Genomic DNA, 16,484 nt, shown 5'->3' on the forward strand with positions numbered 1-16,484 from the left:
TACCCCTTGTGTTTTCACACAAAGTTTGAGCAATGTTGCAGTTCACGTCTGTGCACATTCCATTTTTTTTCTTTTTAAATGAGGCCTTTCACACAGCTGATATTTAGACATCCCTCAGGCTGGGAACATCACATCATGCAGGGTTATGAGATGGCCAGATGGATGGGTCATCAAAGGGTCATCCAGCAACATATTTCCTAAGTATACATGTAACCTGTAGGTACTTTAGAGTAAATCCTTTTAGCTACTTCGATTTTACAAAGGAGCTTTTTTACTTCCAGATATGGAGGTAAAAGTTACTTAAGGCTTAAAAACCTAAAAAACAGGCAAGCAGACAAGGGCTCTGTCTGCGATTGTGGTCATGTCCTGCTCTGTGGCATGTGGGATACAACCCAGAACTGCTGAGTGGCAACAGTGAGAGCTGTGCAGTCTGCTGCCACAGCCCTCCGTCACCCTGAGAGCAGCCAACTCCCAGGATCCCGCTGCTGCATCTCTTCTGGGGATGAAAAAAGCGCTGCAGGCTGTTTCCCACAAGAGCCCTGATTCACAGTCAGTGTGACTCCTCACATGGGGGAGAATTTTGCATTTTGCTTAGGAAAAACAAAGAACATAAACCTCCTATAAAGTTTTTCCCATCTAGAAACTCTGTACAAAAGTGTGAAAGTCAGAGGCCAGGAGATGCCTGCACGCCTTTGCCTTGCTTCCTGCAGCTAAGGAAAAGCTCAGAACCTAAACATGGGACATTTCCACCCCATTTCTGAGTGCTTAAATTTATGACCTGTTGTGCTCCCAGGGAACAGCAGCTGCTGTCCCAGGAGCTCTGCTTCCCATCACATCTGGCTCCTGCCCATGGCCAGCATGCTCCTTCAATACACCATTTTCAAGAACCAAAAATCAACTTGATCTCAGAAGGCAGCACTTAGAGGTCCAGGAAAACCTTGAACTCCCCTGGACTGACCCTTTTCTGTCATTTTCTAAGAATGCTGAGCACTGACTCCCATGAGGGCTCATAAGTGCCACAACCAAGGCTGATTAGCTTGTACAGTCAAGCCTCCACCCCTGCCTGCTGCATCAGGGTTTATCAACCTACTGCTGCCACAACCTGGTTCTTGGAAGTTCATCTCCAGGACAGTTATTTACTTGTGTTTGCTCCTCAGAGGTTTTTAGCAACTCTCCAAACTCTCCTATATCATACCTCCATTTTCTTAGATGGCTTGCAACACTGCAGTGCAACAACACTGCAAAGTCAAGTGACCAAATGGTCACTTGCCATGGAAGTTCTTTTAAGAAGCCCACAGGACAAAGCAGAGGCTTTTCCATAAAGCAAATGGGTCAGAGCAAATAGGAAAGGAGAATAATTTGGCTGAGAATAATTTAAAAGCTTTCATTGTGAGGAGCCAAGAGGCTAAACGCTAGACATGGCCACCTCAGCCTTGGTGAACTGGGTGCTGCTTTAAGCTTTTCCCAGAAGATGCTAAAAGGTAGAAACTCAAACATGTCCTTCCAGGAGCCACCCCTGCTGCCAGAAGGACCAGTGAGCTCCCTGCAGAAGCTCTGTGAGGTTTGACCAACCACAGCCACTGCAGGGACCATGTGCTGTGCATCAGCTGTCACTATGTCCCTGGTCAGGTGAGGTCTGGGGCTGGCATGTGTCAGCAGGAGACAAGAGGCAGCACTTTGTTGTAAGGAAGTGGCCAAGGCTCCATGTGCAGTGGGCAGGGAAAATCTCCAACAACCTTCACTTTGCACAGGCCTTACAAAAAATTAAACCTGGACCAAATCAGTCTGTAGCCATTGGTGAATGAAGCAGGACCCTGCCTCACAAAATTTGGGCTCCTGAAGGGACCCCAAGATGTGTAAGGTGTACCCAGCCTTCTGTAAGAAAGGCTCACTGCTTCTGTACCCCCTCAGTTGCTGCCTTCCTTGGCACTGCCTGGGCATTAAAGTTCCAGCAAGCTGGACCAGCAGAGCTTCCACTAGGAGCATCTTGAAATAAAATTGCTGTTCAGGTTTACTCCCTCAGGGGCAGCAGGAGCACAGCCACCACTTCAGCTTTTGAACAACCATAACATGACAGATGTTCTTGGGAACTCCAAAATCCATCAGACTCACAACCATCTCATCCTCCTACAAGGATGCCACAAACAGCAAACAAAGCAAGCTTTTTAAAACCAGTGAGACCACAGTGAGGCACTGCTGATTGCCAACATGAAGTAACCAGGCACATACTTCATACAGATGCTCTGTGCGAGGCAGAATTCCACCTATAGGCATCCAATTCCTCTATCTTCCTCACATCTTATCCCAAGGCATCTTTTTATCCACCAAGTAATCACCATTCCAGAGCTCTCCACTGGGCTGAGGAACCTCTGAGCTACAGACTAGCCTCATTAACTTTCCCTACAGCTCCCACATGGGCTATGAAGGAGGCTCAGCTCATTTCCCACACCAGCAGCCCCTGTTAACACACAACTCATCAGCCAAAGCAAGGGCCCCTGCTGCAGCTGTGAGCACTATCACCTGCACAGGGGGCTGCTGGTGCTTCTCTAGGCTTTGGTGCCTCTGCACTTACATCCACAGCAGAATAAATGCAATCTGGCCTTTCCAAGTTTTACTTCTAGAGCTATAAAATAATTACAGCCTCCAAACATATTTGTAGCAGAGAAACACTAGCTGGTACAAGAGAGTGAGTGTGCTCTTGGGAATTTTACTGCCCCTCACCTCATGTAATATTCATTTGACTAAGGCAATTCTACTGCATCTTCGCCTAGATTTTGCAGTTATCCAGTGAGAGTTTCTTGGGGAATCTGGTGCTGGTCAAATTAAAAGAGGGCACCAAAATTGTGCCTGTTTGAAAAGGACAAAGCTGCAGCAAGGATCCAGAATGAAAGCTGGAGCCAAGATCTTCTGCTAGTTTCTTTAATGACCAGAGATAAATACCTGCACCTCCCATTTTCAACAGGGAATGTTGAGCAACTAGAGATACATTTTTGATCTGATGCTCTGAGTTCTTAGTTATTCACTTAACCTCTTGAAACATCCATGAAGTCTCCCTGAGTCTGAGAGTCACTCCAGGCTATGCCAGCTTTTTCTGGGTTTAGTTTTGCATACTGACAGAAAAGCTGTTCAACTGTGTGTGTTTGCATGGGAATTTATTTAGTTGTTGAAAAATTAGTTATTTTTGAGTCGTTAGAAATGAGGTGATATCTGAGAAAGTTAAAATAATAAAAATACTGCAAGAATATGATACTGTTTTACTCTAAAACCCTCAGTTACAACATCTCCTTTGGTGTGGCATTGCTGTCAAGAGTAGTGAGCCATGCCACAGAATTTTCCTTTCCACTCAGCAGCAGAATGTGTGGTCATCTGCAGCCTGGAGCAGCAGGTGCTGGGTGAGTGGGCAGCTCAGCACCTTTCACACTCGAGCTGTTTCTTTTGCAGATGCTGAAGTCCTGATACGTTTCCCTTCTAGGTCACTGGTTATTAATTTCTGCATGAAAAAACTCATGTAGGTGGCAATTTCAATGCTCCATTCCCAGTGCTGCTGTGGCAGGGTGCTGGCTGAATTGCTCCCACCCAGGACACGCACAGAACCCAAACCCCCTTGGCAGCAGCCCCCATCCCTGCCATATGCATGGTGACCACACGCTGTACTTAAACCCCTGTTGTGGTGAGAGAATCAGGCTTATGCAGCAGTGAGGCTCAGGAAAAGGATGCCTGGTCTGCCAGAGGGGAAAACTGACAGCCCCTAAAAAAGTCAATGGGCAGAGGTTGGTCCATCATGTGGGCCAGCCCCTGCAGTGATCACATGAAAATGGGCTCATCTATAGACCTCCCACTGATGCACAGCCCATTTCTCCCCGATGCAGAGCCCTGCGCAGAACACCGGCTCCTAGACAAAGACCCGTGGCTACATCTCACTGATGCCAGCTGCAGGGCCAGAGGACAAGGGCTGTTCCTGGGAAATCCCCAAAAGGGAGCAAGGCAAAGGGTACTGGAGAAATGGACCAGGCTATGCAGAGGGACAAGTTGGTGGTTTCCCAGCTCCTGAAAACTATTGTGTGGGAAGAAAACCCAACACTGAACGTTGCACCTAACAAAAAGACAAAGCCAAGCTCCAGGAAGCTCTTCTGGGGCACAATGACCCTGTCAGGAGCATAAGGAAGGAGGAAGGAAAGGATGAGGGGTGCCTATAAGGGGCTATGGAGGAATGATGTCTCTCCAGGCTGGGGCAGAGGGACCACTCAGGTCTCACTGCAGCTCACATAGGGACCAGCTCCAGCAGTTTTTGCAAGTGTTGAATAGCATTTGCAATTTGCCAAGAATGTCCACCTTGTCCCTCTTTTTGGGGCCTCTCTTATTACCTCAATTTACAAAGGGGCAAAGGAAAATAACCATCACCTCCCCCTCACAGCAAAACCCTGCTCAGCTGCATTTTAGCAACAACCCTGTACAGTATTAAAAGTACACTTTATTTTCTGTACAATTCTCATCCAAATCTCCAGGTGTGGAAATGTCCACTGTGTCCCTGGAAAAAGTTGCAGATTGTTCTGCTGCCATGAGACTCCATCCAGAACTGTCCAGGAGGGGCACAAAGCCAGGACCACCAAAATCATATGCTGATGCTTTCTAGGTGCAGGGAAGAGAGCAGGAAGGAGGGAGAGGGGAAGGCAGTCCTGCTCTGCCGTGGAGTCGTGAGCGACCAGAGCCTTCCCTGGGTGGCAGAAGAGGCACCCTCAAATTCATGTCATCGTTCGTGCTTAGTGTGGGAGTCGTTGCGTTCAACCGTCACCCCGTTCCCATTCCGCGTCACCTCCTTCCTGTTCCAGTCCTTTTCCAGGTAAAATTCAGCAAGCACGGGGCAGTGCTCTGAAGCCACCCCACCCCAGGACCAGTTATCGGGGATCCATGGGTTTGTAAGCCCTTCTCGCACGACAGCCCAGTGGCCTGCATCAAAGAGAATCACAGGGAAGAAGGTTGAGTGATACTGCCCAAACTGGACACACGACGCCAACCCAACTACAGGTTACACAGCCTCGCTCAAGCAACCCTACCTGTGAAGACCTTTTTCAAGCTCCGGCTGATCCAGATGTTATCCAGTGACTTGGACCCTTGTGGGTTCTTTGTGCTGATGTTGGTGAAGGTGCTGGAAGGGACCAGGTGGTGGAACTTCTCCTTCCTCAGGATGTCATGGTCGCTGCTGTCTGGGGCCTGGTTAAAATCTCCAAGGATTATTACATCTTTTTCTCCTAGAAAACAGAAAAATAGAAAAGAATGGGAAGAATGGACATCCATCACTGAAGTACAAGAGGATAAATGGAAAGAGGAAAAATACAAATACTGAATAACAGAAGTGATGGTACTCTGAACTCCTGAAAGAAATGCTATTCAAAGCCTTTTTCACTGAGTATTTATTTACTCATGGCCATTCTCCTCATGACAATAAAACCAGCCAGTACACATCTGACGCTTGTTTTTTAATATTATTTATCATAGAGTCATAGAATCATAGAAAATGTTGAGTTGGAAGGGACCCATAAGGATCATCAGTCCAACTCCTGGTCCTGCACAGGACACCCCAAGAGTCACACCATGTGCCTGAGAGTGTTGTCCACACGCTTCTTGAAACCTGTCAGGCTCAGTGCTGTGACCACTTCCCTGGGGAGCCTGTTCCAGTGCCCGACCACCCTCTGGGTGAGGAACCTCTTCCTAATACCCAACCTAAACCTCCTCTGAACTCAGCTTCAGGCCATTCCCCTCAGGTCCCGTCACTGGTCACGAAAAAATGAAGAGATCAGTACCTGCCTGTTCTCTTCCCCTCTTGAGGGTGTTGAAGACCACAGTGAGGTTTCCCTCAGTCTCCTCCAGGCTGAACAGATCAAGTGACCTCATCTGCTTCCTCATATGGCTTCTCCTCCAGATCCTTCACCATCCTCATGGCCCTCCTTTGGACACTCTCTAACAGCTTAATGTACTTTTTGTATTGTGGCACCCAAAACTGCAGACAATACTCAAGGTGAGGCTACCCCAGTGCAGAGCAGAGCGGGACAATCCCCTCCCTTCCCTGGCTGGCGATGCTGTGCCCGAGGCCCCGCAGGACACGCTTGGCCCTCCTGGCTGCCAGGGCACTGCTGACTCACATTCAGCTTGCCATCAACCAGGAGCCCCAGGTCTCTTTCCACAATGCTGCTCTCCGGCCCCTCATTCCCCAGTCTGTGCACACAATCAAGACTGACCTATCCCAGGTGCAGGATTTGGCGCTTGCCCTTATTAAAACTTTATATGATTGGTAATTTCCCACATCTCTAATATGTCGAGGTGTCTGCAGGACCTGTCTGCCCTCTAGGGAGTTGACAGCTCCCCATGATTTAGTGTTGTCTTCAAACTTACTTAGTATTCCTTCAAGTCCCACATCCAAGACATTACTGAAGATGTTGAAGAGAACTGGGCCAAAGATGGAGCCCTGCAGAACCCTACTAGTGACCAGATGCCAGCCTGATGTCACCCCATTCACTGTGATTTTTGTGCCTGATCTGTGAACTGGTCGCTCACCCATCACGTAATGTGGTTGTCCAGCTGTGTGCTGGGCATTTTGTCCAGAAGGATGAGTCAGAGACAATATCAAAAGCTTTACTAAAGTCCAAATATTGGTGTCTTTTCCCTGCTATTCCCTAATAGCGACAAACTTAAAGACAAGCATTTGTAGTCTCAGAGGTTTTTAGAAATCTGTGCCTTTTTAAGATTTTTTTCTTTTTTTTTCTACAAGAAGCACCTATTGGCTTTCACCTATGCTGACATTTTTTAAAATAGATTTTCTGTAAGAGTCAAGGACACTTTTGTGAGGAACCCAGGAAGACGCAGCCTTATGCTGGTATATACCACAGTCCCAAAAGTGCAGTGCTCATTCTAACCTCTGTATTTAAGAAATCCCAAGGAACAGGACCAAGGAGCAGACTGCAAGCCTGATGGCAGAAGATGAGTTGAGAAACCACGCAGATACTCCCTGACTACAGCAACTTTGTTTTGCCTGGCTGTCTGAAGGGATACTGCTCAACTTGGATCAGAAAATTACTTCAGTTACAATTTGTTTCCAACCCTAATGAATGAGGATAGAGACTCTGGACCCTAATTTCATATCCCCAACATGTGCTCTCCTAGCCCCACAGATGTGGATGCAGACATCCCAGCTGTGCCCTGGGATAAGAGGACAAAGCACATGCCTCAGTGCCCATCTCAAACCACTGCCAGAAATACCTGAGAAGACAGCTGAAGAATGCTGACAGCTGACCAGAGATGCTGCCACGTCACTACTTGGCACTGGAGAAGGGGAAGGATGGTGAAAGGAGGCACAAATGCACAAAAAAAATTATCCCAAAGCTGCCTTCAGAAGAGCGAACTATGAAGAGCCTATAAGCTTTTTCTTTCCTGGGATTGAAGTGTGAGAGGGGATGAGGTGGACAGATGGCATCCTCTGCCATATTTGGTGCTCTGGGTAAACCTCCTCATTTTTTGCTGTTGCTGTAGAAGTCGCTATCCAGGAGAGGGAGCACAAGCTCAACAAAATCTACTTCTGTCTTGCAGTGCAAGAAAGATGAATTGGGAAGGGGCAAGAGAGCAAATGAGACTGAGGGCATATGACTTACTTCAAAACATAGTGCTTGCTAAGACGCAGAGGGGCAATGAATTCGTTTATTTGTGGTTCCTCTACCCTTTGTAGGACACAAATCATATTGTAAATAATGTGAAGTTTAAATATTCTTCCATAAAGCATTCATGATAGCAGTCTTCCCACCTTTGAAGGAAAAAACCACCTGAATCTGAACCTGAGTTATTTTAAGCTCCATCAGAACCCAAAAAGAAAAATCAGTTCTTGCCTAATGGGATGACCCTGCCTGCTGTGAGCTGGTGGTTTTGTATGCATCTCATGACAAAGATCTCTTGCAAGATCTCTTGCTTGGCAAGACCAGGAAGCCTGAAATTTAACTTTGGTCCTTCAGTGCTAACACTTGCTAAATGGCCCAGGCACCACCTGGCTCCTTCCATGCTTTCATCTCCACCCTATATGGGAAAAGGCCATTACAGAAACCTCTGGAGCACATCCTTGGTGTTTAAAAATGACAGAGAGGCCAGGATCTCAACAGCAGCGTCTTGATTATGCACAAAATCTATTCTATTTTATCCTGAACTACTCATGCTTCCTTAGCAAATCCTCAAGCCTATCTCCTGTACATGAAAAGTCTATGAAAAAAGCCCACCATACTTACAAATGAAAATTTTAACTGACTGAAAATTTTAACCTTTCCATTCTGGACAGATTAGAAATAGCAGAGGATAAAAGACCCAGCACTTGGATGTGTGCCTGGAAGGAGGTAAGATGAGTCCCTGCCCAGGGAGGGAATCACTATATTCTTCACTCATTTGAACTTTTGCATGCAGAATAACAAAGCATAAAATCAAAGTGTAAAGTTGATAGCCAGAATAGGCTGGAGCATGTTAAAGAAGCTGAAACCCAATTTGCCATTGGGGAGAGAAAGGAGTGTTTTTAGTTCCCCTCTGACAGGAGCTTCTAGGGTTCCTCCGACTGCAAAAGAGTGGGAATACATCAGGCAGCCCTGTGCTAAGCAAGGAAGAGCAAGCAAACAGTTCTCTAGACAACCACCAACTTTATTTCCCCTTGTCCTGGCTCACTCTCAGCCCTGCTCCCACCTCTGCCAGCTCCTGCAACAACAACATCATGCATGTCAGCACTGCAGTTTCGTGTTTTGTCTGCCTCCCAAGACCCTGACAGACATCCAGCCATGCAAGGGCAGGAAGCGAACCCGCCTGGATCCTGCCTGTCTAACTGGACACCCCTGGGCCTCCCAGCAGAGGCAGGGAGCAGAGCTGCCCACAGCAGCTGCAGCTCTCAGGGGTCTCATGGATGAGCCCCAATGGCTCTCAGCCAAACTTAGCAAAAGTTCTGGAAGAAATGCCCTTACTCATAATAAGGAATGATAACTGATCAAAAACTGCAGTCATGATTCCCATAGTCACAATCAGATGGAGGGAAAAACAGTAAATGAAGACAATGCTACTGGTGCTGTGCTGTGATTTTCCTCTTTTGGAGAAAATGAATTTAAGACTGGCGGGGCTTGATTCTCCTTTTCCCTAGGAGCCAGAGGCTCCTCAGCTGATGCAATCTGGTCCTCCTTCTCCTCAACAGACAGAGCAGCAGGAGCTCTCTTACCAACCAATCTTTGGCTGCAAAGGTCCCTGACACAGACTGTACTGTCCACAAGGACCCAGAGCCTCCATCTGTTAGGACATGGTGGCAAAGCCCACAGCAGCCAGGCATGTGTCCCGTTCATGACCTCTCAGCAGTGCTCCTACACACATTCACACCCTCTGGGCCCAAAGCAACCGTGTCCTTGTCAATGGAAAACTCCTCAGGTGAAAAAAAAGTCTGGTCTGTTTGCAAATGCATCTTCAAATTCACTGAAGCACCAGTGAATTTTGGCAGTGCCTGTGGGTGGCTCTTGGCCAGCAAAGCAAAGCAGAGCCGCAACTCAGCCCTGTGCCGCAGTGGCTGAGCTCTGGTGTGCCAAGGCAATCAGCTGAGGGACTGATAGTGCCTGCAGAAAGTCTGCAGTGTTGAAGTCTGCCTCTCTGCAGGAACCAGGAAACCCTCCTTTGCTTCATGGCAGGCCAAGGGGACATCTGTAGGACACACTCTGATTTTCCCATGCCCTGGATAATTTACCTCATGAATTAAACAGACTCTTAAACACCCAAATCCTTCCTGGACAGAGTGACACACATATGATGAGAAGGATGTGATGTTACATTGGCTGCTAAGAGGATTCCTTACCATTTCTCAGAAGTCTTGTAAGCCCAGTGCCTGATGCATGGATAACCCATGGAATATGGCAAGCCACATGGGACAAGGTATCACAGAATCACAGAATGGTTTGGGTTGGAAGGGACCTTTAAAGATCATCTAGTTCGAACCCCCCTGCCGTGGCCAGGGACATCTTACATTAAACCAGGTCACTTGAAGCCCCATCCAACTCGGCATTGAATACTGCAAGGGAGGAGCATCCATAGCTCCTCTGGGAAACCTGTACCAGTGCTTCACTACCCTCACAATAAAAAATATCTTCCTAATACCTAATCTAAACCTACCCTCTTTCAGTTTAAGGCCATTCCCCCTTGTTCCATCACTACATGTCCTTGTAAAAAGTCCCTCTTCAGCTTTCTTGTAGGCCCCCTTCAGGTGCTAGAAGACTGCTGTAAGATATTCCCTAAGTCTTCTCTTCTTCAGACTGAACAAACGCAGCTACCTTAGCCTTTCTTCACAGGAGAGGTGCTCTAGCCCTCTGATCATCTTCACAGACCATCTGTGGACTTGATCCAACAGGTCCATGTCCTTCCTATGTTGAGGATCCCAGAGCTGGATGCAGTTCTCCAGGTGGGGTCACTTGGGAGCAGATTAGAGAGATAGAATCCCCCGCCCTCGCCCTGCTGGCCACCCTGCTTTTGATGCAGCCCAGGATGAGGCTGACTTTCTGGGCTGCAAGTGCACATGGCTGGGTCATATGCAGCTTTTCATCCACCAGCACTTGCAAATTCTTTTCCTCAGGACTCTCTCAATCCATCCAGCACCCTGGTCCCTGGATCCATCCACTAGCAGGGCATCCAGAATAACATCTGTGTGTTGCCCATGGACACCACACTGCAGACAAACTGGTGGAGTTCTTGAGAGAAGACAGAAGGGCTGCTGCAAAGAGTTGGCTATGAGCAGCCAACAGCAACTGTGTCTCTCCAGTACTAATGAAAGAAAAAAAGAGAGGGAAAAAGGAACCAGGACCACCAATCTAATGGGAGAAATGTGGGGTACTATGCTGTGTGTTACAGGAGGCTGTGGGTGGTAAACAATATTCCTCAGATGCTCACATGCCTCTTGGTAAGAATAAAAGGTAATAGAACAGGCATCTGTTAGCAAAATAAGAAGAGAAACTCAAATTTACTGCAGTACCCACAGACAAATCAGTCCTTACTTCCCATATTTTGTGGACTGATTTGGAAGAAATTGAAGGATGCTGGTAATTTTAAGCATGAAACTCCTTTTCAGGTAATTCAGTACTTCAAAGTCACATGTGTGCACTACCATTTTCTTAGGAGACCACACCTGCATCCCACAAGTTTGGAGGAATCTGAATTTCTTCTTTTGTGAAAGACTAAGCCAAGAACAAGCATGCTCCAGTAACGTGCCTGCCATATGAAAATTAAAACATGAAATAAAGAGAACACCAACAGTCTAAATTTAGATGCAGTGGAAGTGCAACTCAGTTGACTTCAGAAGAGCTACACATTTATCCCATGTTTCAGTTCAGCCTTTGGGGATTAAACAAATGATCCTTTTGTTTATCTTCATCCTTTCCAATTTTAAAGTACATGGACAAATACTTAAATCAGTAGCTCTTAAAATAGCTCTGACTGGCTTCTGCAACTCAAAAGGAACAACAACAGAACATGCAGAAAAACTGCAAATACCTCTTGAGTTATACAAGAGGGATATTAATGCTTCCAAGTGACCAACCTTGCTGAACTGGGCCAAGTTGAAAACCATCACATGTAAAACCTTGCAACCCTTTCACATCTTTCTTAAGTGGTAAATGAAGGGCTAGATTTTTCTGTTCCTATAACAAGAGCAGCAACATTTAGAATCTAAAATGCTTTGTTCTGCTTCACAGGAAATTGACCGTAATTTGCAGGCTTCAAAGTAAGAAGCAAATTCATAGGAATGAAGTAAAGAAATCCAGCTGCCTATTACATTGCTCAGGCTCAGGTCTAAATTCTGGTGTCATTTCATCCCAGTGTAAAGCCAGAGCAACTTATTTGAAATCAACAAAACTATTCTGCATATTACATCCACGTACTAAGGCAGGATTTGGTCTCTTTTCTCATTAGCAATCATCTGCAGATTTGCATTGGGTTTTCCAAAGAGCTTCCAATTATCAAAAAATTAAATATATAGAACCTGTTTCTCTTGGAAGAAAAAAAATAATTAAGCTTTGCTCTGATACCAGGTAGGTGTTAGTTCCAAAAAACACTTAAAATAGGTTCTCAGCTCTGGTGACTTTTCTTTCCTTTGGCAGAACTTGCTGTTACAGTAGCATAAAATCAGAAGGAACTTAATTTGAAAAAATGGTGTCAAAGCCAGTAGGATCTCCTGTGCTGTTTGTGTTAATTAGGAAAAACTGTAAAACAATGAGCGAGGGAAAAGCACATTTGTCACGCTATGCATCGCACAAATATGAGTAAAGACAATTGTGAGGGGATATTTCTGAAATGCTCACTGAGACTAATTTTACTCTTTTAAAAATTCCTTTGGATTAGATTGTGTGCATGTGATAGCTGGCAGGAACACCCCTGCCCTACCTTTCAGAGTCTCCTGCAAAGTCTGTGCACAGGCTGCCAGTTTGTGGCTGTCGTGGTTCTTCCCAGTATTGTCTCCTGCTGAGGGGGGCAAGGCCAGGTGAAGGTTAACCACAGTTAGATCATTCATTCCAACCTGGGGGAGCAAGGAGGAGAAATCAATGCCATGCATGCAGGGAATGGAAGGTCACAATGCAAAACCACGTGCCAGTTCCCAGTACTTTCAGCAGTACATCTGGGGCAGTAGGACTCACACTGCTGTGTATGTGGTGTGTCTTGGTATGTCTCCATGTGGGGAGGAAGAGGAGGAAGGCATTTTGCAGCTTTGTTTGCAATAACCTGATAACCTCTCAGTTCTGGGGAAACTGGTTTGCATTAGCAAACAGCTTCCTTTCACCACAGCTGCAGAAAGAAGTCAGCTGCTTATGAAAATTAGTTTATGCAAAACCAGTTGTTAATAAGCTACAAATAATGTCATGGTCATTACAGGGGCTAATTACTACTGCCTTGTGATTAGCCCCAGCTCGTTACAGAGACTAACCAAGAAACTTAATGTACCTTGAAAGGAGCTGTTGGCTCCCTGCAATCTCCTGTTTACCTTCTGGGAATCACTTGGACCTAATTGTATAATCAATTAATTACTAATACTTTATTCATTAATAATTATTTGATTAATGCTTCTCTCAAAGCATTACCAGAGATGTCAAGTTCCCCAAACTGGACCCCTTCATCACAGCCTGTGTGGAGATGGGCTCTCTCTGCTCATATGTTTGCTCCAGCATATGCCCAAGAACTGGTTCCAAAAGTGATGATGTTCTTTTAAATAGGTTTGGCCCCAGTGAAAAAGCTTTAAAATGGAAACTCTGAAGTGTGACAGCAACATAAGATAGGCCAGCCCAAGTCTCACTGGAGCAGTGTGCCTCATACACACACTCATATACTCATAGATATATATGTATATCTGTAAAATCCATCTCCATTCTCCCTGCACTTATCTCTCTTTGTGGCACTGACAAGAATCCCAGCCCTATGGCCTGGAGGCTGCTGGGTACACACCTCACCTTTGCTGTGTTAATTTGGCAAAAGCCAAACAAGGTGACTGGTGACTTCTGTCACACTCTCAATGGCTGTGGATGCTATGGAGAATCCACTGACCCTCAGGTTCTCAAATATTCCCTTGCACCAGGGTTTGCTCCCATGGGAGCAAGGGAAAGGACTGACTGTGATGAACTACTGCATGTATTAAGGTGCATTAAGCACCCATCCATAACTAAGCCATGGGACAGTGATGAGGTGGGTCAGAGGCTCATGGAAATTTTTATCTCCTAGAAGGCGGTATCTCTTTTCATCTTAGCCAAATTCTTTTTAGTAAAAGTTCTGCAAGGCTGGACTGGCACAGTGGCAGTTACCTTGAAATGTGCAAGATACGGATGAGGATAGGAGTGCCTCCCGTTGCCATTAGTCTGTGCAGTCTCCTGTGATGAGGCATCTTTCAGCTCAATGCCAGCTGTTGTATCCCAGAGGAAACCAGAATATTCAACTCCCTGGAATTAAAAAAGAAAAAAAGAAATGCCAGTCATAAGATCGTAAAAACAAAATGTTCTGCCCAAATGTAGCCCCATATCTATACCTATATCTATACCTATATCTATATCTATATCTATATCTATATCTAGGCATGGTGCCTGCTGAGGGCAGGAAGCCCAATTGGCTGTGCCCAGGCATAAAGGAGAAACAGCTTCCTGGGCTATCAGTGGAAGATACAGAAGACAAGTGGAAAGACTTCTTCATCTCACCCCTGCCAAAACTCCCATCAGATGTGGGAGTAATGCTTCCTGGGAAGCTCCACTGACTTCACTGAAGAGTGAGTGTGCCAAGCTGAAACACACATCACTCTGCTACTCCCAGCCCCTCACACCTGCACACTGGCTATTCGACACCCAGTTAAATCCAGCACTGCTCCAGTCAAGCCAAGGATTTAATAATCTGTTTCATCTCCTACAGGCAGAACATGTACAAGACCACTGCAGGGTGAAGGATGCTGCCTCTTGTGTGCGTGTTTGGGTGACATGGTCCTCCTTTCCTCCTGCTCCAGGCACAGCATTGGATACCTCTGAGCATGGTCAGTAATGAGGTAGTTCTTTACCCCCACAATTAATTGTCTAACCATGAGCTTGGTGCCTTGAGGTCTCACTGGGTGACTGCTAGGGCTTGCAGTGGATGATGCTGTGCACAGTTGTTCGTTCTCCCCAGGCTTGACACCATCTCACAGACTTTTTTCACCCACAACCTAAAAATATCCAGGCCCCTTCAGTCTCTTGGTGTGAAATCTGGTCTAGACCTCTCAGCCCTGTCAATTTCTCTGTTTCTTTTCCAGCTGGAATGTTTCATGCTCAGCTCTCTGCTCCTTTCAGCTCTGCTTCTGTGATCCTGAATGGGCTTTTTTTTGATTACTTCACGATGTGGAATTGGCATTTTCAGAAAGCTGTCTACGCTGGTCGCACCAGCAGCAGTATCTAATTCAAAGCCTGTCAGCCTCTTCTCCCATCACCCAGACACCATTTTCTTTGGCATCATTCAAACCCACTTCCCATAGCAAATCATACTTAAATCCATTGCAAGGAATAGTTTTCTCCATTTCAGCTGCAATAAAAAAGTGTTAACTGCTCCGCTGACTTCCCAAGAGCCTTGAAAGGATTAAGGTTGGTTAAAATTCTTTGGTAGCTCCTTTGATAACTCACCTTTAAAATATTGACAAAATTATTCCACCAGTAAGGAGCCTAAGGTCTGAAAACTCCTACAGGAAAAGATTTGGAAGAATAAAACTGCTGTCAACAGCTGTTGGCTATTTCCAGGCTCCAGACTTCATATCAACATGGTGGTCAAAAGTCATTGCCTGGTTGGAATGCTCAGAATGCATGGAAGCACAAGCTGGAAGCACCATCCACCATTTTGTGTTATTTAGCCCTACAGAGCATCCCGAAATCAGCTTGTGCCAAAGATGCTGTATTCTTGGGGTTACACTGTGTTAACCTCATGCATTTGTGTACATGGTGCCCAAACCTGACGGACTCACTAACTACCCCCAGGAATAGAAGAGACTTTTTGGCTTAGTGGAGGGTTCTCCAGCACAGCCAGATTCCTGTTAAAGCAGCTAGAAGGAAGAGTCAAGTAGATAAAATTTCTATTCTTAGTTTGGCTGCACATTTATCCCATAATTTTGGGAACCATTTGTCCTTACATCCCTATCTGTAAAATGAGGTGGAAGATCATTTTTATTTACTCAGCCTGTATTCAAAGCTGCCATTATTATCTCTGGAAGTATAGCTCAAGAAAGAACTGACTAAAGACTCTGAATTTAACATAGGAACTCTGAGACATTTATTAATAATTCTTGGTTAAAAAAAAAAAAAAAAAGGCGAGAACAACTTTGACAACTTTGCACAACTATTTATATTCAGTGTTTTAATGATCTGGCCTAACAAGAGATCCCAAAGGAAAACTCCAGCCAGGAATAAAAATGACCTGAAGGGCATTTGCACTCTGCACTGCAATTAAGTGTGAATTGTATTAAACTTTAGACACATTCAGACACTCTGTATCTTTCCAGACCCTTCTTGACCTTTGGTGTCTGTCTAGCTAGAGTACAATCCTTGTGCTGCTCAGGTGGTGGGTTTTGGTTGGTTTGGGTTTATTTTTCCCTCATTCTTGGGTTTTTCTCAGAAGGGCAATAAAAGGAGGTGCACCTCCCAAAACATCAGTCCAAAACCAGTTAACAGTCATGCAACATGATTTGGAAAAGTCAAAATAAAGAAATGTGGATTCTAAGCAGCAGGACACAACTGCAGCCACATATTTAGTTACAACAGTGCTCAGAATAGATCATTCTGGATCAATAAATTGTTAAAGACTGCCCCAGTACTGACAGGCACCACTTGGTACATGACAGGTCTCAGATCCTGCTTCTACCCACAACAACGTCCACACTGCAATAACTGCACCACGAGAATGACCCTGTTCAGCAACAACAGGCTTGAGCTAGACGAGGACACTGTTCTGAAAACTCA

General features: G+C 45.7%; 1 protein-coding gene across 1 annotated transcript in view; it reads right to left on the minus strand.

The window, feature by feature from the left end:
* Positions 1 to 4,451: 4,451 nt before the first annotated feature.
* EEPD1 (endonuclease/exonuclease/phosphatase family domain containing 1) overlaps positions 4,452 to 16,484 on the minus strand; it is a 62,937-nt gene continuing 50,904 nt past the window's right edge. Inside the window, exons 4-7 of the mRNA XM_032105098.1 lie at positions 13,827 to 13,961; positions 12,421 to 12,553; positions 5,055 to 5,249; positions 4,452 to 4,947 (exon numbers count right to left, since the gene is read on the minus strand). Coding sequence (XP_031960989.1) covers positions 4,748 to 4,947; positions 5,055 to 5,249; positions 12,421 to 12,553; positions 13,827 to 13,961 — 663 coding nt within the window. The 3' untranslated portion in view covers positions 4,452 to 4,747. The remainder of the gene's footprint in view (positions 4,948 to 5,054; positions 5,250 to 12,420; positions 12,554 to 13,826; positions 13,962 to 16,484) is intronic.

This window comes from Corvus moneduloides, chromosome 1, assembly GCF_009650955.1.
Source record: "Corvus moneduloides isolate bCorMon1 chromosome 1, bCorMon1.pri, whole genome shotgun sequence".
NCBI lineage: Eukaryota > Metazoa > Chordata > Aves > Passeriformes > Corvidae > Corvus > Corvus moneduloides.